This window comes from Heloderma suspectum, chromosome 4 (assembly GCF_057233095.1).
Source record: "Heloderma suspectum isolate Gila_16-S chromosome 4, 16-S_ref, whole genome shotgun sequence".
Taxonomy (NCBI): domain Eukaryota; kingdom Metazoa; phylum Chordata; class Lepidosauria; order Squamata; family Helodermatidae; genus Heloderma; species Heloderma suspectum.
In genome coordinates, this window is record NC_139461.1 from 43,352,761 (window position 1) to 43,379,996 (window position 27,236).

Sequence of the window (27,236 nt, forward strand, 5' to 3'; positions counted from 1 at the left end):
TATTGTTGAATTGTGGGTTGTTGTGTTATGTGAACCCTGGCAAGCTAACAAACCATAGTTTGTTAACCACAATCCAACAACAAACCATTGGTTCTGTTCGTGGGTTGTTGATAGTTAACAATTCAATGATTCAACAACCAGCCATATTCAGCCCATATTCAGGGTTGTCGTGTTGTGTGAACAACCTCAAAGTCTGCTTGCGCCATGTTTGATTCCACCCTCTATGTGTAGAAACTGTACATGCAAAGGCTCCGTCCATGCAATCAGGAATTCTGCCTATTCAGGGTCCCCAGTGGCTCATTCGGAACACCCTGAACAGTGCAAATGTCTTATGGAGCAGGGAGGACAACTTTAGCATACTTACAGAACTGATACACACTGCTGCCTCTTAATGCCAAGCAATAATCTTGGCTGACTAGCACAGCTCCTAAGCACAGAACCAACCCTGACCAGGTATGCACTCTTGACAGAGGGACGCCTGGCTCTGCACTTATATGAGAGGATGGACTCAATTTCTTGTCACATTGGACTGTAATTTGTCAATTTCTTGTCACACTGGACGCTGCCTTCAGAGGGTTTTACCCTTATAGGTGGCCTAAAAATACTTTTAAATAGAAAATAAATAATTTAACCTTAGCTTTCCTACTCCAGAGAACTGTCTGAAGGCAAAGGACTCCTCCTCTGCTAAAGCTGAGCCAGCCTAGCCCTGAAGATTACCTGGATAGTCGTAGTAAACCATGGTGAGCTCTCAGAATGAAAACCAGTCCTATGTGTAATTAATTAAATAAACCAAGTATGTCCTATGGTTGCTATGCAACCCACAGAAGATTCTTCTTTTTTCCACCTTTGTTATTGGCCCAAATGGCCTCACAGGGACTGACGCACAGCAGGCTGGCACAACCATGCAGCAACCTGTATAGCAAGGCCACCTCCAGGTTTGAGGGGGCCCTCAGCAAAAAACCCTCCTAGGTGGGTGAACCCTGGTAGGCTTACTTGGTGACAGCAGCTGGCAGCAAAAGCACTCCCATCAGCGCTGCACATTCGAGTCAAGTAGCCACCATTTTAGTTTCCCACAATGCCCCCAGCATAGTGTTGCTCTGAGGCATTATGGGAAATTTCAGTGCTGGCTCCTGGACCCAGCTGCTCTATGTTGATTGGAGCACTGTGTGTGTGTGTGTGTGTGTGTGTGTGTGTGTGTGTGTGTTGGGGAGGGGGGATTAAAGAAGTGCCCAGGGCTGCAGTGGACCCCAGGAACTGCCTCATGCTGATGCTAGGCCTGCCATAAAGACTCAGGCACTATGGATAAATTTCTCTTTTGCATGGTGTGTAGGCCAACCTAATCCGGGAACTACTGAAGAGGGGTAGGCGAGAAAAGATGTATGAGGGGCAAGAAATGAAAGAAGAGATGTAGCCAGATCTCCATGGGAGTATCTATACTAAAGTAGTTGTTAATCAGTGCAGGAACTCAGAGACAATGATTATGTCAAGGGCTCCTTGGAGGCCTTTCTCAGTCTAATCCAGTAGCCAAGTCCAGACACAGACAAAGGGATTCTTTTCAAAGCTTTATTCCTCTTTTACAACTTAACAACTCTACTGTTAGCAACTAGATATGAGCAGCAGAGTACCTATGCCCTAAGTTGGAACAGTTGGTCCCCGTTTGAAGGAGAATCACTGACAGACCCTGAACTTATGGGCTAGGGAGAGTCCCTCCCCTTTTCCCTTGGATCCTCTGGGCACAACCGTTGTTTGCGCGCCAACCAGGCACTACACCTCCTTTCCGCGCCCTCCATTTGGCGCCGCTCCCTGCGTCGGCGTCGCATGTCCAGCAAGTCTGCTTCCCGCGCTCTCTCACTCCCAGGACTGCTATCTATGCTAGGAGTGCCGGTGGGAGGAATCCCTGTCAGCTGTTGGCCCTGGGAAGGAAGAGCGCGCTCCTCTCCCAGGAGCGGTTGCTCTTCCTCAGAATCAGAACTACTCTGGGATTCTATGGGCTCAGTGTCCACCCTGACAGATTACTCACATCCTTATTTCAATAGCACAGCATGCACTATTACAAGGGTGAAGAACCCCAGGCCAAGGGGCCAAATCCAGCCCTATGGGGTTCCCCAAATGGCCATGTCCTTTCCCCTAGTCCCATCCCTTTCCCCCCAACCACCAATCGTTTGGTGGTTTCTCAGCTTTTGTGCAGTTTTTTCCAGTGGAGGCTAGAGGCTCCGATGTCAGTGGGGCAGTGAATCCACTCCAGGTTTCAGTTGGAACTCTAAATGAGGTATCCAAGGTGCTCCACACCTTGGATAGCTCCTTTAGAGTTCTGACTGGAACCCGGAGCAGATTCACTGCCCCCTGACATTGGAGCCACCAGCCTCCACTGGTTTTTTCCCCATTCTAAAAAGTTTAAATGCCTCTCTTAAGACTTATTGACAGTCAGGAAGAGCTGTAATCAAAAACATGCTGATATTCTTGACCCTGTGGCCTTTGCCCTGTCCCTTTTTGCCTTCAGCCCCACCCACCACTGGAATGTGGGCCCTGAAATCTTCAAAATGAAATTCTGCCCTCATGCTGAAAAATGTTCTGCACCCCTGTAGTATTAAGATAACATGAGAGGTCAAATTTTCCTACCTAGAAAAACAAGCAGGCACATGCTGATAGCCAAGATGGAACCAGAGCTGAGTCCCATTGGTCTTCCTGGTTTCACAGGGCTGACTTCGCACCATTTTCCTTTATAACCTTCAGGGCACTGGCAGACATATTTGTCTTGGGACTGGGCCACACAGGTGCCTCCATTTCTACAGTTCCAATGTCCGCAGGGTGATAACATGCACTGTTTAAGGCCCGTAAGGTTGTCTGTCACTTCCACTTTGCCGGCTGGACACCTGCGGGAAGAAGCCCACTCTTTTTACATAGCAAATATAAATATCTAGCTGCTGCTCAGCATTTTGTAGTGACGATTTGAAACCCCTCCCCAGAGCAGGTTCATAGGCATCCAGAGCTTTTCCACACGAGGCTGTTAATCCCTGTATCTACTTTCAGATTTGTTGCAGAATTGAGATCAGAGCTCTACTCAAAGAGCTTTTTCTTTCCTGCTTTTCCATTACATAACCCTAGGTGGCACTGTGCTATAGCAGAATAACACAAATACACAAGTAGGAAACTACCTTTTCTTTCACTTTCAGAAATAATACCCTGTTTTCCCCATTCTACAAAAACAAATGGGGAAGTGCTCTGAAAAAGCAGAAGCAAACCTGGAGGATCATGATGTTGTCCCAACAGCTTGGACACAACCATGAGTAAGGAATCAGGAGCGCACAATAAATGCCTCATGCAGAAAAGCTCCCAGCTTGGAAAGCCACAGATCCTTAATAGGAGCGAACACAGCTTGTTGATGAAACAACGGGAGATATACCTGCAACTCTGGGCAATAGTAAAAGGCTGGATCCAGTCCCACCTGAGCCTCTTCTGTCTCTGTCTCTCCTGGAGTATTGTGCCAGAGACAATGCTTCCTGTGGACTCTTGGTGATGAGCAGGGGACCAGAAGGACCTGAACCCCTCTGTGAGGTAGAGGTAGGAACAGCGTGTTGCCTCACAGGTGCTGCTACTCTGCCAAGCCCCCTTGAGCAAGTCCTCCTCCTGCTCTGGAACAGATCCTATATTGATCTTGGTGTCCTCTAGACCCATGGTTGTCACACAATCTGGAATCCACAGGCAGGCAGTATCTTTATTAGGACCAACAAAAATATATATAAAATTGGGCGAGCTTTTGAGATCTCTAGATCACTTCCTCAGGCAAAATGTTAAAAAGGGGGAAGTGATAGGGGGAGAGAAGAAGTGGAGGAAAAAGGCTAACATGGTACTGAAGTCAGTCAGAGTCTTCAGATGGAGTGTAGAACCTAATAGTACCTAATCCACTTAAGTCTGCGTCTGCGCCTCCTCCTCCTCATCTTAAATTTCTGACCATACAAACTTCATGACTTGAACATCAGCAGCCTTTCCCTCCTCCTCTCCCCCCCCCTTTTTTTTATAACATCTTGCTTGGTGAAGTGATCTGGAGATCTTGAACACTCATCCACCATTTTGTACATTTTTAGTTGGTCCTAATAAAGTTATTGCCTGACCCAGGATATTGGAATTTTTCTTATGGTCCAGCATGGCCTACTTTGTTTTACGTATAACAGAATCTAGAATGGCTGCAGGAAATGTTCCCAGGAACAGATGATGTCCCAGAAAGCTAGATAGTCCAGGCTCTTAAAAATAACAGAAAGGCAAAATGCTCTCCTTGGGCATAATTCAACGGGCTGCTTATGCCTCCTCCAATTCTCTTACACCCTGCCAATTCCATTACGAAAGCAGCCCCTGCCACTTCAGTAACAGCGATTTAGTGCTTCCGCGACAACCTGAAACAAGCAGAAATGTTCGTTTTTTGAAGAGGGCAGGTTGGCAGAGTTTGCATAAGGGAGCTCCACTGATCTGTCTCCTTCCAGAAATTAGCTTTTGTGCTCGTTTTGGGGCTTCCCCTAGGAAGCGCTAAATCACCGTTGTGTAAGCAGTGGGTCCCGCTAGTGCAAAAGAATTGGTGAGACCCACCACTTGCAGAAAGGATTCAGCAGGTTGTAAAGGAATCAGCAGGGGTGCAAGCAGGGAATGCTTACGTCCCAAGTGCAGGAAACCCAATATATCAGGCAACAGGTGGTACAGGATTGCTACTTGCCCAGACGCTGGAGCTCATTCACATTGGCAATACAGAAGGGGAGTTTAACATTCTTGTGCTAAACACGGTGTGGGACCCAGGGGCTTATCTCCTTCCCAAAAGTCTTAGTGTGTATCCACAGTGAAATACTGCATTTTTCTGATAAAAGTAACTCCTGACATTGAAGGAATACATTTACAATACACGGGGCATTTCTACACCAGCCTAAAATCCTGCGTTTAAAACGGGGCTTTCTGCTTCCATTTTAAATACAGGATCACAACTGACTCCCTTTACATGTGCTTCCTTTTTCCCTTCCCCTTTCCCCCTCCCCGCTTATCTGAGTCTTCCATTATCTGTCACTGATCTCGCACCTCTTCTTGCTGCTTTAACTCTTTTGACAGAGGAAACTGCGGCAGAACACAAAGGGGTAATTTGATAGCTCATTATCTGCGATCTATTTAAAAATGGAACAAAGGGCATTTAGTGCAGGAGGGTCACAGCAGGGTCACTGCATCATGTAAAGAGCCCGCAAACTTCCGTGAAGGAGCCACCTCAATCACAGGATAAAAGCCCGGTGTGAAGGAGCCCACAAAAGGCACATCAGTTACAGGGCCTAATATGACTAGCAATATTCAAAATATATGCAACTCTTGTGGGTTGGTTTGTTTTTAAAGGGAAGAGGAGACTCTTCCTCTTACAAAAGAAAATAGATACTTTAACAAGAAAGGAAGGCAACACAAGGGTGTACCTGCATTCGTACTTCCTCCATAGGTCTACACAGTGGAAAGGACTGTAACAGGGCTGATTGCTGCATGAGCTGGAATGGCAGCCGATGGTGATGCCTTGTTGCTCCACGGTGAAGTTGTATTCAGTGCTTTTACCATCCACAAGAAGAGGCTGGCCATTCAGCCAGACATCCCTCATGCAGCCTGCAGAGGAAAGGAGATCGACATCTGCTGCATTATAAATGAGTTTCCTTGGATGGGAGCTCAGGAGGTGGTCCAAAAGTCCCACCGTGCTGGTGTAACATCATAATTGGTGGATTCGTTTTGCACTATTGGAAGCAGACCCTTGAAGTCACTCCAGTGCAAGAACATCATGCTGACACAGCTACACAAGAAACGGCCACTCTTGACAGATAGGGCACCGTGCAAAGCTGATCCATGGCACAGACATGGATGAAGACAGAATGGCAACGAGAACTGCTCCCCTTATACCATCTTGAAGGATTTTCCATTCTACGGAATCGGCAGCAATGCTACAACACCGGTTACCTAATAACTGTAAGCAACCTGTGAACGGCTGTATTCAGTTGACACGGTGTGGAAAAGAACCACCATTCAGGGGCAGAGCACACAGTCTGCATGTATTTCAGATCCCCTGTTCAGTATACATCTCTGGAGAAAGGATCACAGATACTGAAGCTGGAAAACACCAGCACCAGAGACTTTGGAATGCTACTGCCAATCAAGAGTAGATTGTAAAGGCTTAGATGAATCAACAGTCCCTCTCAGTAGAAGGCGGATTCATAGCATCCTTATTTACATTTTATTTATTTATTTGTTAAATTTCTACACCGTCCATTAGCTGAGCTCTCTGGGCAGTTTACAAAACAAAGCACATAGAGTGCCACAGCACATCCATCTGCCAACTGGACGCTGTTGTAGCTACCCTAAGGGCTGGTTCCAGGATTTGGGGGGCATGGAGGCACAGCACCCTCGCAGGGCCCCCTACTCTGAAAGGGGTGACACATACAAACTGAGAGTTCCCTCAGGCGGCATCTGATCTTGGGTACTCTGTGTAATCTGGAAATGGCAGCACTGTTAGTGTGGTGGGCCCTCAGCTGGCCCTGAGCTACACATCCCTAGAAGCTCTTCAGAGACTGTTAACTATTCCTGTTGTTTTCCAAGATTTCCTTTTCAGATCTCTTCACTCACACCACATACCTTGGAAATCACTCTCTGAATGGTTAGCAAGGTGGTTTCCTAGCACAATGCTTGCCAAATCCATTTCAAACCATCCACTGGATCCCAGAATGGCTGACACCTCATGATCCCCTCCACCATCATTAATACGCAAAGAAAATTCATTGTGGTATCTCTCTAGAGCTAGTTCAGCCCACTGGCCATTGTCTACGCGCACAGTGCGTAACTGAAGTGTGTGATCTTTGTCTCCCAAATTGAAACTCACACCAAAATGTCCTCCAATGACCTGTACAGAGACAGAGGATTATGGACTTTATATTTAATTTTATTAATGACATATACAACATATTTAACTAAAATACAGGATGGGAGTAAACTGTTTTTTACACTGGCAAAAGTGCTCTGCTTCAATTGCATCTTTAAAAGATTAAAAAGCTTCATAAATTATGTTATTGCAAAGACATCTGCCTTTCCATTTAAATGAGAAACAAAAGTGGTTTGGTTCTAGTTTGGGTTCAGCTGCAACTGAAGTTGTTCTGGTCTGGCTCTGATTTAGGACAATTAAGGTTCAGCAAACAGTTCAGCACTCATAGCCAATAAGTTCAGTTCTGTTTCACATGAAAAATTGTAAATATAAGGTAAATTATTTATAGTGATCATTTCTGATCATTTCCACATCAGCATTGTCCTCCTGCCCTTTTTCTTCCTCCAGTAGGTGCACTGCAAACCCTTAGGTTTGTCACTTCCTCCCCCATCAAGGCCATATTTGATCTTTATCTTTGCTCTCCCAGTATTTCTATGATCTTGCTATTTCCTATTTTCCTACCCCAATGTTCAGTTCACAGATTAATCCCTATTTCAAGCATATACCTACTTAATTATGTTCTCATTGTACTGTACTTGAAAAGACCATTTGATAGACACCAAATATCTCCTGTGTTGCTTGTCTTGTCTTGTGGTATCACTTCACATACGTATGATATGTTCATCCTTCCCATGTTGTAGCTTGTACATTGACCAAATTCCTGGGCACTATCCAATGCTGTCACAGCATTAGCATAAACCAAAGCCAGCATAAACCAACATCATTAGTGCTTGCTAAGCAAAGGGGAAAAGTGGGGATTCGCCACTGAAATTTGGCAGTGAACAGCACAGCCAAATTTGGGTGGCGATTCAATGCTTTTCTACTTTGCCTATTGAACACTAATGACATTGCCCTAGTGTTGGTTTATGCTGGTGCAATGTCATTAGCACTAGTGCTGACACACTGGGAATTACCGCTGTCACAAAGGGAAAGCAGGCCTCCAGTCCAGTTCCTGCCTAATTCTTGCCAGGCCCAGCCCTTGAAGAGGGCAGAGTATAGAAGCCTGTACGAACCTAACATATTCAAATCTTCCCAGATACTGGTTTTATTTTATGTGCTTGTTCTGATTCCAGTGGAGCCAGTGAGTGTACCAAATCATGTGTTTTGTTGTTTGGTTAAATGCTTATTTTTGGTAACTTGATTTTCCCCTGCTTCTGTTCCAGGTCATGTTCAACAGAGACTTTCAGATAAAGGTTCAGGTCCTCTTCCAGTTCAGGGAAAAAGAAAGGGTTCACTCCAGGGGTTTTTTTTCTGATTCAGGTTTGGGTTCAGTTTGACTTCATGGAGTCAAGCATAGCTATAATAGATCAAAGCTGGCGAGTTATTTACCTCCACTCGAATGTATCCACTTCCATCTGAAGATGCCATACTGAGAAGGGTACTGTAGGACATTCTGGTGCGTACTACAAGTTGGACACGTGTGTTGTAAGCATTAAACACAGTTTTCAGTTCATAATGAATCCAACTATCCCTTCCAAAGGTCCATTCTGGGAGAGCTAAATGTGAAAGAACATACAAAAATCATTCCATGTAACCATTTGAGCTTCTTCTGTTTTGTCCTCCTAAGGACTGTGAGTTTACATGTTTATTGTTTCCATAAGGAAGTCTTACAAGGGGAATTGCACAGTTGTCCCACAGTATAGATAGCCGCCGAGACAAAATAATAACAGAGGGGTCTTGCTAGTCCAGGACCACGTCTTGTGGTGCCCACACGAATAGCTGATGATCACTGGCCTATATCACTGTTACTGGCCTCCCACATGAGTATTAACTTTCATTTTGTTTTTGTTAAAAAATAAATTATATATCCAGTCCTCAGCATCTCCATGCTCTACTGCTCCTTTACATAAACATTCTAATTTCTTTAAAACTCATATCATGGAAGCAAAAGAAATTATGCAGAGCTAAGCAAAACATATATACGCTCACTTATTTTGCATAATTCCAGCTGCAGAATCTGGATTGGGATAGGAGAATGGTACAAAATACAGCTCTAGTTGTAAAACTAACAAATCCAACTCATTAATAATAAAAGTTAAATCAGCTCTGCACCACAATGAATTCGCTACCTTATTCCCAAAGGCTTTCCTTGTGATTAATTATTCCCTCCCCCCCCCCACAGCGCAAACTGTACCTTTGTCACATCTTGATCCTGTGTAGCCAGTAAAACAGTCACAATTAAAAGAACCCCAGTCACCAATGCATTTGCCATGGATTCCACAGAAGGGTACTCTGGCTTTCTGGCACAGTCTGTCAGTCAGGGAGCAACCTGGTGCACTGTTTAAGGACTCCGCAGGGTGCTCTAAATTGTATACCTATGAGGAAAACGTAGGCAAAAAGAATCAAGGGGCAGTAGCCAATGCTGTCACAGCGCTAGTGTAAACCAACTAGTGCAACATCATTAGCGCTTGCTAGACAAAGGGGAAAAGCGGCAGGAAATCACTGCTTTTCCCCTTTGCCTAGCAAGTGCTAATGACATTGCGCTAGTGCTGGCTGACGCTAATGCAACGTCGTAAGCACTTGCAGTGTGACAGCATTGGATACTGCCCAAAATAAGCAACTTCAGTTAGATTTAGCCGAGGGTGGGAAAGAGTGCATAATATCTTAATGAGCTTACCTGGCTATCAATGACAACATTCCGGATACAGCCAATAAACCCTCTGAAATGCTTTTGTGGAGTATGGTATGGCTGGGCCTTCTTAACACCACCCAGTTGGAGAGGTTGGTGGACGTTGAGAAATCTACCAACAGCAAGAGAATTTAGAGATGTGGAAAGCAAAAAAACTAATAACCCTACAAACTAGAGATGTTGGAGAAATCTGCAATGGAACCAAATGAGTTCAGATTTTCATGAATCTAACCTGCGGATTCTGCAGCTCACTGGTTTTCCCCCTGTTGGGTGGATTCCGCAAACCAGTTTTCTATTTGTCTTAAATTTTGCGCAAATTTTGCCATAGAAAAATACACACAATAAAAAACCCAGCCCGAAATGTGCATTTCCCACATAGTCTAAAGTGTGGAAATGTGCGTTTGGGGGGAATTTTCACATGGGTGCATTTGCACAAATTTGGAAAAAAACCCAAATCTGATTCTATTGGTGGCAGATGATGGAACGAAAGGCACCTGACAATCCATGAATCACAGACAGAACGGATTTTACACAATCCGTACATCCGTACTACAAACCAAGCCTAGAGGAGGAAACCTGTGACCCTTTGACGGGGTGGGTAGGGACTTTTTTTTTTTTTGTCCTGCACTGTTGTATTTTTACCAGGTCTACCTGTCAACCAGTTTAAGAATTATTTCTGAGATACTGAAGTTTGATGTGGCTTACAATTTAACAGACAAAAGCTACCACTTATGGTCCTGGTTCAAGCATCACCTAATCACTACATCATGGTTGGTGACTGGGAACACTCTAGGGGCTTGCACACTCCATCAGCCTCTCCTTCCCTTCCTTGCTTCGTATTAACCATTGTTTCAGCTTTAGGTCTGAACAGGGTAACAGTAAATTTGTTTCTAAACCAAAGATTAAAATCAGCTTATCATGGTTTCAATATCTAGTTTAGAAACCAACTGCAATTAGTGGTAGCTATGTTACACTGATTTATATGTGCTGCTAACCAGGGAAGGAATCTGAGTGTGTGTGAATCCAAAGAAAGGGGGCAGGGGTGACTACTGAGGAGCATGATGTCTGAGTCAGGAAAGAAATGCTATCTTTAAACAAACAAAGTCATTAACTCACACGGCTATTTACTTACTTAATTCACCAATTCTAACTGGTTCTCATTGGTTAACCTACCAAACTTTAGTTGTTGATTAATCTACCGATTAAAGCCTGTAGCTCTAGCTTTTTACCTCTCATTTCCTGGAGTTTCAGAAGAAACTTGGCAGGCAGATTGATCCACCTTTGACACTTTCTCCAGGACACTGTTGTCATTTGTAATGGAGACATTCACACAGTGGTCCAAGATCAGCTGTACTTTCTAAAGTGGAAAATATATTTATATTGACTCAGGCAGGAAGGTAGAACTCTTGTTTGGGGGAGAGGGAGCTAGCCCTCCTCCCCATGCCATTTTCCCAATCTACCCGGGAAAATACAGGGACCCCTGTAGTATCCAATCATGGATCTCCTGCTGTCTCATCTAGTTTGGCCCTTAGTTTCATGCACATATGCACTTTCAGTTTAGGATAATGTAACAAAACTAAAGGCTTTCCCTCAAAGGAACTCTAGATGCTAAAACCCAAATGCTTTGGGGGTACATTTTGCACTTGCCTTTCCATCATTTATTATTTTTATGTTATGCCAGCGACGATCAGCTATGTTGACTTTCTCTGACAGCCGCAAGAACAGTGCTCCTGAGCCGTGGCTTAAAGTCAGCGATGGAACACCTTCCGAGAGCTCTATTTAACAACACAAAACAGAAAACATATTGAGTGGTTTTCCTCCTTGACAAACCACGATTTTTTTCCTTTGCTTGAGCGCTGTTAACATCCATCTATTATACAAGCTGACAGCCAGCATCAGCTTCATGCAGTTTCTTAATATCCAGGATAAATCTCATTGGCGGAGGAAGGCACATCAGGTATATAGGGCAAAATCAGAAAAAACTCTCACAGCCTGATGAGTTTATTTGGGCTGATGTGCATCCCGTGGGACTTTTGCCATATCACATATTGTTTGTGAAATTTCCCAAGTTTACAAAGCTGCTCGTAGTACCTCGCATTGGTGTGCGTGTCACTGACTGGTTGGGTGGTGGGTAAGAGCTTTCAAAAGGTCTACAAAACACATTACGTAGCAGTGCAGTATTCTGCATTGTGACTGCTGAGTTTTTTGTGTCTCCACCTCATCAAATAATCCTGTGCGTATACTTTAAGATACAATGCCACAGTTCCTGAAAGCAGGGCCCACATCACAGGTAGGCATGGTTGGCACCTGCAAGGCCCCATACCCCAGCAGGGGACCACTGACAAGGGTACCCTAGACTTGCTCTTCCTCTTCACCATTATAACCTCATTGTTCACCTGCCTCTCAATCCAGCCAGACAGTGAGAGTGGTGAGGAGGAGCAGTAGATGCCACTGCCTGCTTGCTCACTGGCTTCTGCCAGTCAAGCAAGTAAGTGGTAGCAATGATGAGAGAGAGGATGAGGAACAATAGCAGCTGGCGACAATGGTGATGGGAAGGTAGACCCTCAGCGGCCCTCCTCGGTGAGCCCCTGCCAAAGGAAGTGAGGTGGGTGGCTACTAGGGGGAGGGCTTTTTCTGCTGTGGCACTCCGGCTGTGGAATGAGCTCCCTAGTGAGGTTCGCCTGGCGCCTACATTGTATTCCTTCTGGCCTTTTTATTTTCCCAGGCCTTTTAGCATTTTAGCTTTCTAGACTTTGCTGTTTTAAACCTTTATTTTAAATCTCTGCATTGCTGCTAGGTGTTACTCTGGTTTTATTCTGGCTGTAGTGTTATATTGTGGTTTTAATGTTTTTATATTTTATATTGTTTTACTGTGTGCTTTTTGGTTTTAATTTTTGTGAACCACCCAGAGAGCTTCGGCTATTGGGCAGTATAGAAATGAAATGAATGAGGGAGGGAGGGGGCCCATTGAGGTTGTCTTGTCCAAGAGTCTTCAAAAACTTGGAGCCAGGACTGCCTGGAAGCAAACATTTGGTGTCATGTGCACACAATGGAAAACAAGCATAAGTATTTAACCTAGTGCAACAAAGTCCTCCACTTCCCCAGGTGTCACATGGGCTACTGGCCCATTGTAAAGTAGAAGGCCGTCAGCCACTTCGGTAATGAAATCCAAGGAGATACGGCTCTGAAAGCATGGCTTGATGGGTGGGAACCAAGCATATCCATGTCCTCTGAAGGTGTGCTGTGTCTGCTGGCATTCAGGTCCATGAAAAGCCATAGGGCACTTGCAGCTGTAGAAATAAATTGAAGCACTGTGTCAATCTCTCCTTCATACCACACCTGGACAGGCACACACTGCAGGTCTGCAAGATGTATTGCAGGAATGGGCAAAGTGTGGCCCTCCAGCTGTTGTTGGACTGCAAATCCCATCAGCCCTAGTCAGCATAGTCAATGGTGAGGGATGATGGGAGTTGTAATCCAGGAACATCTGGAGAACCACACATTCCCTATGCTAATTGTAGTGGTTAGCATGTCAGATTAGGACTGGGGAGACCCAGGTTCAAATCCCCACTCAGCTCACTGGTTGACCTTGAACCAGTGACTATCTTTCAGTGTAGCCTACCTCACAGGGTTGTTGTGAGGATAAAAGTTGAGGTGAGGAGGAAATCATTTATGCTGCCTTGAGCTCATGGAGACAAGCTGGAATGTAAATGCAAGAAAGAATTAAATCTACCATCTTATATGTCAAATCTCTACATTTTTAAAGGAAATAATTTCCTTTTGAATTTAATGTGTCCACTGCTATTCATATTTAATTGGCAATTTGTGAAGAAATTCAGTAATGAGAAGTTAGGGAAAGGGTCAGCCATGGAGAGAAAAGACGTGCTGTGCAAGTGGGTCAAGTTTAAATGATAAGAGATTTCATGTTATAAAGCCCAGGACTGCCATCCAGTGCTCTGGAAGAACATGACAAACTTAAATTCTACTTCATGTGTCATGTACATGCTAAAATTGTAATTTGAGAAAGATGCATGATTTCAAAGATTTGTACACTGGCATGGACATTTGACAGAGGTTTAGCAATTGGTCAAGGTTTCATATTGCATTGACAGATCTTTAAAAACATGCATTTGTTTCCTAGAATGTATGAAGTGACCCTCCGTAGCCACTAGCCAACTGTGAATGCCTCTTAAATGCAGAGCAAAGTCTAAACTAACCAGGGTTATGAAAAACAGCACAAGTTTACAAAGCCTATACCCAGTGGAGGTGGTGTAGTGTTGTGGCAAAAGAAGTTCATGGCTCAAATTTCCGCAGATCTCACTGAGTAGGTTAAGGCAAGCTACCATCTCTCAGCCTCATCCCCTGATCTGCAGTACAGGAATTAGGGATGTGCAAACTCACCCCCGTCCAAGTTCTCCAGATTCCTACCCAGCCACTGCCCCCACTCACTGGTCCCCAGACTGCACTCGAGCCCCTCCCACTCAGCGAGCAGCCCGCACTGACCCCAGTGGTTTCGTCAAACTCTGCGGTCGCCATTTCTAAAAAAATAAAATGGCGATTGCAAAAATGTGCATGTTTTTGTATGCGCAAAAATGCGCATTTTGTGAATTTTTTATGTGTGAAATGCACATTTTTGTGAAGGCGCACATTAGTGCGTATACGAAAATGTGCATTTTCGTAAAATACACATTTCGCGCCTACACAAATATGTGCATTCGCAAAATGCGTATTTTTGCATGTGCGCAAATTTGCACATTTTGTGAGCGCCATTTTATTTCTCAGAAAATGGTGACTGCAAAGTTCAACAAGGCTGCCAGGGTGAGTGCAGGTCATTTGCCAAGCACAGACAGGGGGTGAGTAGGGGCAGGGGCTCGGCGCCCCAGGGCTCAGGGGTGCAGGCAGGAGCATGTCCGCTGGATTCCTGGACTGAATCAGGTGACCATGCCATCCCTAATAATAATATTAACCTACTTCTGATATAGATCCACAGTGCCCCCTAGAGCATCTGGTCGGTTGGCATCCTGCTGGGAAACCTGAATAGTTCTATCTAGCCTTATCTCACTTCTTTGTCCTCCAAAATGCAAATAAAATTTTAATTCTTTTTCTTGAATAGACTGACTGGTTCCAACCACTTTGGCCTTTTGAGATGGAAGTTACTATCTTTAAAAAGATGAACCCAGCCACTAAGTCATTTTCTGATTTGCTGACTAGACCACTGATATTAGAAATAGGGGCTACTGTGTTATTGGACAGACCAGATGAGTCTCTGCAAAGGGGCTGGCTTTTACTGAGTGGAGATCCCCTTCAAAAAAGATCCTTTCAGTCCTTATAGAGCTTTCCTATATTCCATCTAAATGTAGCAGCCATATCGGGGGTCAGACTAAGTAGCCTCATGCAGTCTCATGCTTCATGTTCTTGCTGAGCTTTTTCTCCCTTGAATATATTGTTGTAAGCTGACGAGACACAAGAATGTCAAAGGTCATACAGTTGTATATCTTGTTCTCTGCTGTTCTCTTCTGTTCTTATCATGGCTACCCTATAACCCAGTTCTTGTATTATAAACAATAGTGCTAAAAGAAGAAATGTTGAGGACTGCAACCCCACGCAGGAGGGGGAGGAGGAGCCGTTTCATATGTGTCACAATGTCTATAAAAACAATGTGCTAATGTAAATCAGGGCTTCTGGCTCTTTGGAAACGATTCCAGCCTTAAGCCCGCGCGTTAAATAAAGAATCTCTTTTTCCTTCACTCCGTGGTCTCTCTGACTCTGGGTTCTGCAACATAACCAGACTCCAGATGCTCTCATTCCCTCTCTCTCACACACACACATACCATCCTCTCTGCAATAAACTCAGTATATGCTCTAGGACCCAAGACTGTACTCAAGTAGGCAATGTAACTAGATAAGTTAGAATGATTTTTTTTAATGGAAATCTGTATATGACTGTGATTCTTGCCTTCCCTGGTTTCTTCCCCTTGTTTCTGTTTTTCCTAAATAAACTCCTTTTTATATTTGGACCTTTGGCTGTGTTGTTTTAAAAGGAATTTCTCACTGAACATTTCCACTCATGAAAGACCACATGGGCTGAATCTACACATAGCAGTTATACCGTTATCATAACTATTGGTGCCCACTGGTGTCATGTGTAGCAGTATTTATGATAATGGTATGATAATGGTACAACTGCTATGCGTAGATTCAGCCCAGGTTACAAAGCTATGACTGGTGTCTGAAGACCTTTTAAAAGGTTTTGGTAAGCTATCTATTTCTGGGCTTTGGGAATGAAAGTCTGAAGCACCTTTCATTTTTCTTTCTTCTTAGTCCAGGGCTGAAGGGAGGGGTCCTTGGCAAGAGGGCTCAGAAACTCCCCAAGCAGCTGGGCAGATTAGGGTGTGTCAGGAAATTCATCCTGAATGGTGGCAGCCTATCAAAGATTCTTTCCCTGGGGAACCCATATAAAGAAGGGGTCCACAGGAGGAAAAGTTATCCCCCCTGCTCCTGGTCTCGTAACACCTACCAGTGTTTTCAGTCAGAACCAGCCAGAACTCTAACGGAGCTATCCAAGGTGCTGAACCCATTTGGGGATAGGGTTCTGCACTCTGGATAGCTCCTTTAGAGTTCTGGTTGGTTCTGACTGAAATGCGGAGCAGATTCACCACCCCACTGACATCAGAGGCTCAAGCAAGCTAAGTCCCCCAGCCCACCTGTTCGGTTTTATTCCAATTGACACCTACACCACTCCATGGGTCTTACAGGCCACTGGGCATGCTCAGTCCGTGTTGGGCTTGAATATTTTTTGGAAGGATCTTTACTTTTCTGTTAATCGACAAACGTAGATACTTCTGTGTACGTGGGAAGACCCATGAGAATGTAGAAACCACTAGCTTATTTTGGGTTGGTTCCTGAACTCATACACACTTGACCACCTCAGTTCGCTATTCAAAGGGGACCTGCAACACAGTGTTACAGTGGATCCCTAACCCCCAAGAGGAATGCTCCTGTTCAAGGCTCCAGATAGGCTGGAACAGAAGCCTTGTAGTGCTGTTCAGGCCTTGGGGTGGGGGTGTTCAGGAAAAGGAAGGGGACAGACACACTGTTCAGGGCTCCAGCCAATCAGCCATGTGCTTTTCCTGAATACCCCATTCCTGCCACCCTCAAGTTTCCAAGAGCTTTTCTACACAAGGTATTTATCGTACACTTGTGATTCCTGACTCATGGCTGTTTACGGGCTCTTTAGATGATATTTACATTTGGGGAAAATGGTGCTGTTTCTCCTTGTGTATTTGAGCTATTCTGCTATAGCACAGCTCCACCTAGAGGTTGTGTAGCAGAAAAGCAGGAAACACTTCTCATGTCATGCTCAGATCTCAATTGTGGTGAAACCAGAAGTAGATACAGTGATTAAGAGCCTCACTGTAGAAAAGCTCCAAGTCTTCCCCCATCCCCTCCGACAGTCAGTCAGCATTGTGTGACCATTGAACATGCTCATTTCTCATTTGGCTGTTTTGGAGATTTCTCCTCCTATTCCCCCCTCCCCCGAAGTTTTTCTTTTGTACTACTGCAAGCCTTGGGTTTTCCCCAAGCATGCTGATGGATCCTCTTGCATGTGGATGATGTCATTTTGGCTACATGAGTTTGATATTAGCTTCATTGGCACCTATGTCATTATCTTTCTGGCACCAATCAAAGATCCTTCTTTTCTCCCAGGCATGTTAGAGACCTAGTTTGAGGTTATTATGGCTGTTTTATCCATCCCTGTGCTGTTTATTGTTTTGTATTATATTGCGTTTTATTCTTTTAAATGTTTGTATTGAATTTTATACTTTAACTGTATTTTAAAATGGCACTTCAGTTTTTTAACTGGTTGTAATCCACCCAGAGAACATTAATTATTGGGCGAGTAAGAAATAAATAACACTGAAAATTATTTCATCCATCATCTGTTTTATTGTTGTTTAACTGAATCTGAATAAGCCATCTTTGGGGGGTTTTTTAATTATAAACCCCAAGTATACATTAAAAAAAGAAAGAAAAATCAATCATGAATGATTTAACTAACCTGTAACCCAGGTCAGTGTCCATGCAGGTACCACCATTAAAGCATGGATTTATCCGGTAGGAAGAACATGAATGGTGCGCTCTCTCCCGTGCTTCACAAGTACATAGTGCACTGCTCTGTACTGTAATAGAGGCCAGCAAAACATTTCCAGAAGTAATGACCGTGGGGAGAGGGCTGAATTCATTTTTGCTGATGCATCCAGTGCTATGGGAACAGTTTGCAGTCACACACTCATCTATGCCAACCTGAGTGATATTGATGTTCAAGATGGCTTCCAGCTGTGGGTAAGATATAGTTTTAGCAACTGGCTTTTTTTTAAAGGCAGTAAAAAAAACCACAAAATATCTAGCCTAAAAGATCAGATTGAAGGCTATGGGCATCTTCACAAATGATACCACACACATTTTTTTGTCGCCACTGCAGTAGTCCTCGAAGTCAAAGGAATGCAATCCCGAGTGAAACTGTAATTTCTAATTAAAGCAGTAGTCCCTAGAGGGACTACTTATATTAAACTGTGAGAGTGAGAGAGAGGGATATGTGTACATGTGTGTGCGTGATAGGATGTGTATGAGACAGAGAGAGAGAGGACCCACAGCCATCTAGGAAGGACCAAAGTATAAAATTTCAAAAGAAGGAATAAAAGAGGCAAATCAATAAGGATTCTAATACATGTCTTCACTAGAGACACATTAAAATATTACCTAGCATTACAATTTTGTATGGGGAAAAAATGCATACCTGTGCTTTGGATACAGCGACGTTACCATTAAGTTTTTCTGCTTGGTAGTAAGGTGATCCATGAACTGCAAACCACACATCTACTCCTTGAATTTCCCCTCGATTATTCAAGATGCTGAAGATGTGGATGTTTTCAAGTTGGGCTGGTATGATTTCTGAAAAGAGCTTCTTCATTTGATTGTACTTACTTTCACTCTCAGATGACTGATATATAAAATCTTCTGCAGTGATATCTGTAAAATATTAGATAGATCGATAGAAGCCCTATTCAGGCATTATTTTTCAGTGTACAATAAACACGTGAGAAGAGGGAATGCTCTAGCCCACTCACTTCCTTGCAGGCTTCCGTCACCCTGTCCTCGTGGAAGGAGGTGTTCTGAACAGCAGAGCCTCCTAGATCTGTGGAGTCTCTCCATGCAAGCCAGGACACTGGAAAATCAGGGTTCTTGCTTGCGTGCAGAGCCTCCACGATACAGGAGGCTCTCCTGTTCAGAACATCACTGTCCATGAGGAGAGAATGGCGGAAACACGCAAGGAGAAAGGCGGCCTAGAGTGCTCCCTCTCCTCGCTTTTTGACTGAACACCGAAAAAGAACGCCTGAATAGGGGTCAAGATATATAGATACAGATACACACACATATATTTGTGCTTAGAAAAATCGTATCAACATACTATTAGCTTTAGGGTGCAATCCTAGGGCAAGATCCAACGGTGCCTTGCGCAGATGACCAGGTCCACTGCTCCTGGTGCATGCGCAGCCGTCTTTGCCAACCCTGGCATGTGTGGCCCCTACCATTGGTGACCACAATGTGGCACTTCCAGGGGCAGGCCCCGAAATGCTCATTTCTGGAAGTGGTGCAACCTGTCCCTTCCAAAAACGAGCATCTTTGCTCATTTTGGGGCTTGCTCCCAGAAGCGCTACATCACAGCCACCAGTGGTAGGGGCTGCATGCGCACCAGGGTTGACAGGGACGGCCACACACACACTGGGACCAGCAGACCTGGCAGCCTGTGCAAGGGCACCATTGGATCCCGCCCCTGTACTTGAGATCTGCTGGCTGAAGGGCTCTGGGATCTGGTGAAAGCCCCACAATGCCGACAGAACTTACAATATGCTGCCAGGATTACAGATTCACTGGCAGAACTGTCAGCAGCATGGGCAAAATGGATGGCCAAATCCTGTAATTCAGGGATGCGGAATGTGTGACCCTCCAGACATTGTTGGACTTCAGTTCCCAGCTTCCCTCACCATTGACTATGCTGGCTAGGGCTGATGGGAGTTGCAGTCCAGCAACATGTGGAGGGCCTAACATTCTCTACCCCCACTATACCCCTTCATATCCATCGCCACAGCCCTGACAGTGGAAATCTATAATAGCCCCACAACAGGGATAAGGAATTTCCCTCCCATTAACTTTGTTGTCCCATGGGACATGCTGTACCAGGAATGCTGCCAGGCTGCTGAGTGCAAGCAAGTTGCTTTTTGATGCGTCAACAAGGCTTTTTTTGGGGGGGGGGATAGAAGAAAGAAAAGGAGAAGGGGACGGCAGAGGATGAGATGGCTAGATAGCATCACGGATGCAATGAATATGAACTTGAGCACGCTCCGGGAGAGAGCGCAGGACAGGAAGGCCTGGCGTGCTATGGTCCATGGGGTCACGAAGAGTCGGACACGACTGAACGACTGAACAACAACAACAACAAATAGAAGAAAGAAAATCCCTTGGCCACCTTTGAAGGCAAGACACCTCTACCTCCAATAGTTCTTAGGAATTTACTCCACCCCACAAAAATTAGGAAAGTTGTCCCAGCACAATTTTTTAACGTACATACTGAAGCTGGCACTACCTGGGACCCTCCAGATGTTTTGGACTACACCTCCCAGCATTCTCAATCACTGGTAATGCTGGACTTCAGTTGAAGTCCAGCATTACCAATGAGATTACTTATGGGAATTGAAGTCCAAAACATCTGGAGGGCATCAGGTTGGGGAAAGTTGTTCCCTATAGCAACTATCGGCCTCTCCCAAACATGGCGTGCTGCAACACACTCTAGACCTGTCTTCCCCAACCTGATGCCCTCCATATGTTTTGGACTACAACTCCCAGAATTCCTGACCATTGGCCTATTGACTGGGGCTGATGGGAGTTGTTCCAAAACATCTAGAGGGCACCAGGTTGGAGAAGGCTGCTCTGCTGTTCTACTGGCCTGGAATTCCCTGATCTGAAATCCTGGGCATGTCACAACTAGATCATTAATGTCAGAAGGTGCAGAACCTGATTCTCCAGCACCCCTGTCGAGACTCTGGACCAGCTGAGCTCCATGCCAACCTAACTGGGGAAAACTGCTGACAGTAAGCTCTCACTTTCTGTCTCCTGGACCCCATAGCTTTTCTGTACCCAACTGGCCTTGGTCAACGATATTTCACCTAGAAATCAGCAGAGCTATAACACCCTATTGAACCTATTAGACCATAGCCTTCAATACCACTGATCAGGAGTTACCGGTGACTCAGTTGTGGAATTTAGTGGGCATTCATGGGACTGCTCAACATTTACTGATATCCAGGATGTAGGATTCATCTTTTACCTCTTATTCGGATAGACCCTGCACTGTGAGCAGCATCTTCTTTGATTTCCTTCACAACCACCTTTACAGTAGAGATCACATCAGGCCAGATACCATCTGTAACCTTCACTCTTATGTCATACGTTCCTGTAGGAGTTCCTTCCTTTATACTTAGTAAGCCAGAGTTATCATTGAGGATAAAATACCTGGGAGGAAGAAACAATTCGTGGTCTGGTTCAAATTGTGGCCAAAGACATGCAGTCTCAGTCACCTCCTGCTTAATTTTTATGTGGACCATAGCATTTGATTTGCCTGTACCTCTTGATTATTCCCTTCCTATTAGAACTAAGCATGCCTGTTACCTTTATCCTAAAGAAACATACCAAAGCTGAGGCATACAAAATCTCTGTGAGGTATGGATCTTGAATGGTATTCTGTTTGATAGTTTATACATCAGCATTGACCTGGTTTTATCGATTTATATGCTGCAAGAAAGCAGCCAAAGGTAGTCATTTCAGTAATTCTGCATCTGTAGTGCTTTTCATACAAGCTACCTTGTATGAAAAGTACAAGTACAATGCATGACTGATATAATTATAAAACTGATGTACTAAGCCCCAACAAAAGCCTGTTTCGTAGTCACAGCATTTTAAGAATGCAGTGAGGGAATTCATTATTTTCTTTTGATCATCTGATATTCAGGAAAACTTTGTACTGCCTTTTTGATCCAAACATTTAATTTCTGCTGGACTAGGAAGCAGAACACAAAGATCGGAATGTAATCTTCCCCATGAGAAATTGCAGTAGAGAGAGTAAATGTGAAACAGCAAGAGAGAATGTGGTCTTTGTGCCAAAAGGCTGTACTGCATTAATTTTTAGAACTACCACCAGTTTCTGATGCTCACCTATCTCACTAGGAGAAAGGTTTTTGAAAACCATAAAAATAGAAAATTTACCTGGGTGCTTTCCCTTCAAAGTGATATGTCTTGTGATCCCAGTCATCATTATCTGGGGCATGAATCTGACCTAGTACTGTGGTAGGTAGGATACCTAAAAAGAAAAAAGATGTATGCTTCGTTAAAAGTGAGAAGGCACTCTACATGTGTACAAACTTACTGTGCATTTTGTCATTTCATTTTCATGCGATATTTGGTTTTCAAATATCCTGCAAATACAACTGTGCCACTGGGGATACGTAAGAAGATATTATAAGAGAAAAGATAACATCTGTGACTTGACACACCTGCCATCCAGGCTGTGCAGTCTCTGTGCCCATGAAATTCAAATCTGGTGTCCAGGGAACAATTTTCTTGGTTGCTATAAGGCAGCTTCCTATGTTCCTAAGCCGAAACAAACAAGCTAGCTTCGTAGCCATCAGCTTACCGTTGTAGCTGTAGATGAGGCATTCCATGAAGCCAGCAGCATGGGGGTGGTCGTTTCGGTCTCCAATATTAACCGTCAATATGTTGGTGGAGCTCATGGGAGGGTTCCCACTGTCAGCAATCAGTATCTGCAGATCAAACACTCTGTGTACCTCCCTATCAAAGGTATGCAAGGCAGTCAGCATTGCGCTTCCATTGCTGAAGTCTTGCAAAGTGAAGTAAGTCAAGCTGCCAAAGTCACTCAGTAAATGAAAGGAGAACGGTGCCCCATTCGCTGGGCTGTCTTGGTCTTTAGCATACAACAATGTCGAGGTCTCATTCATCCGGATAACCTGAGGAGGAGGAGTGTTTTCCCAAATCACCGGGTTGTACTGAGCATCAAACTCTGGCCCATTATCATTTACATCTTGAAGAGCCACAAGGACAGTGGCACTGCTGCTCAGGGCAGGCTGACCCATGTCGGTGGCAATGACCACAAGCTGATACTGTGCCACAGTCTCATAATCCAGTAGTCCCACCACTATGACCCAGCCACCGTTCGCCACAGAGAACCTCCCATTTGGGTCTGACTTATTTAGAAGGCGGAAAGAGAACCTTCCATTCAGCCCAGAATCTAAATCAACAGCAATAACCTGGACAACTCTAGTACCAAGGGGAACATCTTCAGCCAGACCAGCCACTTCGTAGAACTCTGGATAAAACCGAGGGGCGTGGTCATTGGAGTCCTCCACGTAGATGATACAATGAGCTCTGCTGAAGAAATCCGGGTCCTCCACTTTCACCGTCAAGTTGAACATCCTCTCATGGGGGTTCTCAAAGTCAATCCATTTCCTCAGTCGAATCACACCACGTTTATCACCTTTGTCCATCTCAATATAGAATTTGTGATCGTCGTCTCCATCGAGGATACTGAAAGTCACCATGGCATTTTCTCCTTCATCTCCATCGGTAGCCAACACCTCAGCAACCACAGCGTTGAGACTTGCGGCCTCCGAGACAAAGGCTGTATAAATTTTTTTAGTAAAGGCTGGAGCATGGTCATTGATGTCAGTTACCAAAATAGTGGCAGTCCCCGTTCCAGTAAGACCCCCTCCATCCTTCGCCTCAACCACCACCACGTACTTGTCTTCTTTCTCTCTATCTAAGGATCCTAACACAGTGTAGATGGTGCCAGTAACTGGATTAACTGAGAACAAGTTGAGGTTAATCTCATTTTGGACATTCTGAATAATGCTATAGGTTAACACGGCATTCCTCCCAGCTCTCGGGTCATCAAAGTCTACTGCCAACATCTCCAAGATGATGGAGTCAGCAGGGGAACCTTCAGGAATTTGCCCCATAAAGCAACTGTCAAAGGTACAAAGGAAAAGAGGTGGATTGTCATTCACATCCATCACTTCTATGATGACATCAGCAAAGCCAGTTAGACCCTCGCCATCTTCATCAGTAGCAAGAACGAGGAAGTGCCAGATGGATTGTTTCTCTCGGTCCAATTTCTCATTTGCAGCGATCTCCCCTGTGTGCGCATCAATACTAAACTCACTTTGGGCACCTTGTCCATGCAACGAGTAGCAAAGGGCACTTTGGTCAGCTTCCTGATCAGGGTCTGTCGCAGAAACCTGAAAATAAGCACACAGACTGACTAAGGGTGCAATCCTATCTTGATAGTCGGTAGCCTCTGAAGTCAGAGGCTGCCGAGTATCCAGTGCATGGTGGCTGCAGCACGGAGGTGATCCTCGACTCCGTGCTTTGGCTGCCCTGCATTTTCCCTAGACGGGTGATTTCATCCATCTAGGCACAGCTTCTGGGAGGGGGGAGGGAAGGAGGCTGGGATGCGCATAGAAAGCTGCATAAAGCAGCTTCCACAGTCTCCTCCCTACCCCCAGGACCACCCCCTTTTCACCATCTCCACACTCCATTTCTGAGCACAGAGACATAGCCAGCGCAGAGAGAACTGCACCAGCTGCGAGGGGGCAGGGAGCAAGGTTTCTGGGCTCCAAGGTCGGAGCCCTCATTCCAGCCTCAGATCCCAGAAACTGAAATATTCTATGTCCCCCAGACGCTGTCTAGAGGGCATAGGATTGCACCTCAAACCTTGTAAAGGTGCCTGGGTTCTAGAACTCCCTTTCTAGGGCAGCCCAGTGAAGCATCTCTGGTGGTTTTCTAACAATGGGGAAAGATCTTTTTATTTAGATGGGCTGCTAGCCCGTTGAGCTGATCCATTTAAATCTGCTGATGCTGTTTTTAACTGGCTGTTTTAAGGTGCTTCCTGTCAGGAATGATTCTGAGAATGTGGACATAGTTAGCAGCTCAGACTCAGAATGGGAACAGCGAGAACCAGGGGAGGCTTCCTCCCTAGCGAGCTCAAATATGGATAGGTGTTCTTCTCAGGACCTTGGCACACAGATGACTTCACCTGAAGCCCCCCCTTTCCCTCCTCCATGTGAACTCCGGTCTCGGAGGAGGAGAAGAGTGTGGGGTGTGACCTGAAGGATGCTAGAGTCCAGCGCAGAGTGAAGTGGGAAAAGTTAGAGGTGGAGCTCAGACGTTCCACCCGGTTGGCTATGTGTGATAGCCTACATAGGAGGGCACAACAGCAACGTCTCTGATTCCCACTTGGCTCCTCTATTGATATTCGTAATTGTGCGGAGTAGCTGTTTTCCTTTGTAGCCTGAGAGTCTCCGAGGATTTGCATTTGTAAAGAACCTGGTCGTTAACTAATAAAGTAGTGAGCCTGAAGCCTGGTACCTGGAGTGTGTGATTGTGAAGAGAGAGGACCAAGGGAACTGACACTTCCAGATGAGGCTTTTATTGCGCCATCACCTGCTTCATTCACGGAATTTTATGGGGGGTCCAGACATAGGGATGTGCAAACCCACCCCCGTCCAGGTCCTCTGGATGCCTGCCCAGCCCTTGCCCCCACTCACCAGTCCCCAGACCACTCTTGAGCCCCTCCTGTGCTCAGCAAGCAGCCCACACTCATTTGTGAAAATGCACATTTTCACATACACAAATATAAGCATTCTCAAACATGCACATTTTCACACATTTGCAAATATGCGCATTTTCCAATTGCCATTTAATTTTTAAAAAATGGTGACTGCAGAGCTTGACAAGGCTGCCGGGGTGAGCATGGGCCATTTGCTGAGTGCAGGCAGGGGGAGGGCGGGGGCAGGGGCTCAGCGAGCAGGCCTCGGGGGTGCAGGCAGGGGCGGTTTCTCCAGGTTCCTGGATGGAATCGGGTGCCCGCACCACCCCTATCCAGACATCACTGTTCTCCACTTGTAACCCTCCCATGTGCTTCTGTCTTTTTTCTTACCTCGGAAAACCCCTTAAGGAGAAAAAGTCAGAGCTGCACATTGCCTTTCAATTGGTAGGACTAGGAGCCCTCTATCTGGAAGCACCTTTACTGATCTGTTTTTTTATATGTATTTATTTGTCTGTCTGATTTCTAACCTGTCTTTCTACCAAGACAAATGGCACTCAAGGCTTACAATCATAAATAAAGCTTGATTAAAACAATAATAAAACAGCGCAGTAAAATACAATAAAAACACAGCAACAACAGAATAAAAACCGTGCCCAACCCAGCAGATCTGCTTACACGCCAGTAAAAAGATCTTTGCCTGTTGGCAGAAAGACAGCAGAGAGGGAGTTAATCCAGCCTCCCTGGGCAGTTCCACGCCCGGGAGCAGCCACCAAGGAGGGCCTCTCTCAAAAGAAGGATCTTGAGACCCAGGCAGACTTATATGGGAGAAGGCAGTCTTTTCAGTGCTTTCAGGGCTCTATAGGTCATAACCAGCTCTTTGAATTCTACCCAGAAACAGACCAGTGGTCAGTGAAGCTGTTGTAACAAAGGAGTCACTTGCTCCCTGTCACCCAAGTCAACAGTCTGGCCATAGCATTCTGGACCAGCTGAAATTCCTGAACAGTTTTCAAACACAGCCCCATGTAGAGCACATTACAGTAGTCCAAATGGGATGTAACAAAGGCATGCGTGGCTGTAGCCGGATCAGCCATCTCTAGGAACCGACACAGGCAGCACGCTAGTCTCATCTGCACAAACAGACTCCTTGCCCTTGCTGAAACCTGAACAATCAAACTGCAAGTCTTGAGTCTTCAGAGGGAATGTAACCCCATCCAGCATAGGTTAAGCCCCTATTCCCTGATCTGCCTTTCAACTGACCAGAGGCACCTTGGCCTTGTCTGGATTAAGTGTCAGTGTCCTGTTTATTATAGAGTTTGTTTTTTATACTGCTTGTTTTATATACTATTTTCATTCTTCCCTTTGTTTTTTATGTTTTATGTTGTATTTGTTATTAGTCACTTACAGTTTCGATGTGTGGAAAGGCAAGATATAAACTGAAATAATAAAATAAAGTAACAACTAAAAACTACATATTATTGTTTTTTGCAACTAGTTGCCATCACTAAGGAATATGGCAGAGACCCAACTATGGTGGTATGCTTTAAATGTGCATTGGTAGTATCCAATGATTCATATGTTTCAATCAGGCTGTAATCCTAAGCACATTTACTATGAAGTTAAGTGCAACTGAGCTCAATGAGACTTACTTCTGAGTAAATATGCCTATAACATTGAAAGAGAAATGATCAGAAATGAATGTGAAGGGGTTTATAGACATGTTAAATCAGTAAACATTCTTGTATTCATTTTTCCTCGATCGATTCCACGATTGCTTTGGAAAATTCATGTCTTGGGTTTATTCCTCCTGATGCGTGTTTTCAGTAGTGCTTATTAACTTAAAAGCTAAAAGATTTCTTACACGTGTGGGGATTGCACACAGGTAAGTCCACACTAGTGTGTTAATTAACACATGTGGTAACAAAGGAGGTGCAATAAATGTAACCTGATGTAGGACT

General features: G+C 44.8%; 1 protein-coding gene across 1 annotated transcript in view; it reads right to left on the reverse strand.

The window, feature by feature from the left end:
- The window catches only part of LOC146346768 (neural-cadherin-like), an 86,991-nt gene that overhangs the window by 4,015 nt on the left and 55,740 nt on the right, over positions 1–27,236 (reverse strand). Inside the window, exons 18-31 of the mRNA XM_084849110.1 lie at positions 22,354–23,971; positions 21,927–22,020; positions 20,992–21,176; positions 18,403–18,635; positions 17,665–17,942; positions 12,681–12,895; positions 11,253–11,380; positions 10,835–10,962; positions 9,594–9,717; positions 9,111–9,291; positions 8,306–8,472; positions 6,634–6,898; positions 5,436–5,616; positions 2,620–2,873 (exon numbers count right to left, since the gene is read on the reverse strand). Coding sequence (XP_084705236.1) covers positions 2,620–2,873; positions 5,436–5,616; positions 6,634–6,898; positions 8,306–8,472; positions 9,111–9,291; positions 9,594–9,717; positions 10,835–10,962; positions 11,253–11,380; positions 12,681–12,895; positions 17,665–17,942; positions 18,403–18,635; positions 20,992–21,176; positions 21,927–22,020; positions 22,354–23,971 — 4,051 coding nt within the window. The remainder of the gene's footprint in view (positions 1–2,619; positions 2,874–5,435; positions 5,617–6,633; positions 6,899–8,305; positions 8,473–9,110; positions 9,292–9,593; positions 9,718–10,834; positions 10,963–11,252; positions 11,381–12,680; positions 12,896–17,664; positions 17,943–18,402; positions 18,636–20,991; positions 21,177–21,926; positions 22,021–22,353; positions 23,972–27,236) is intronic.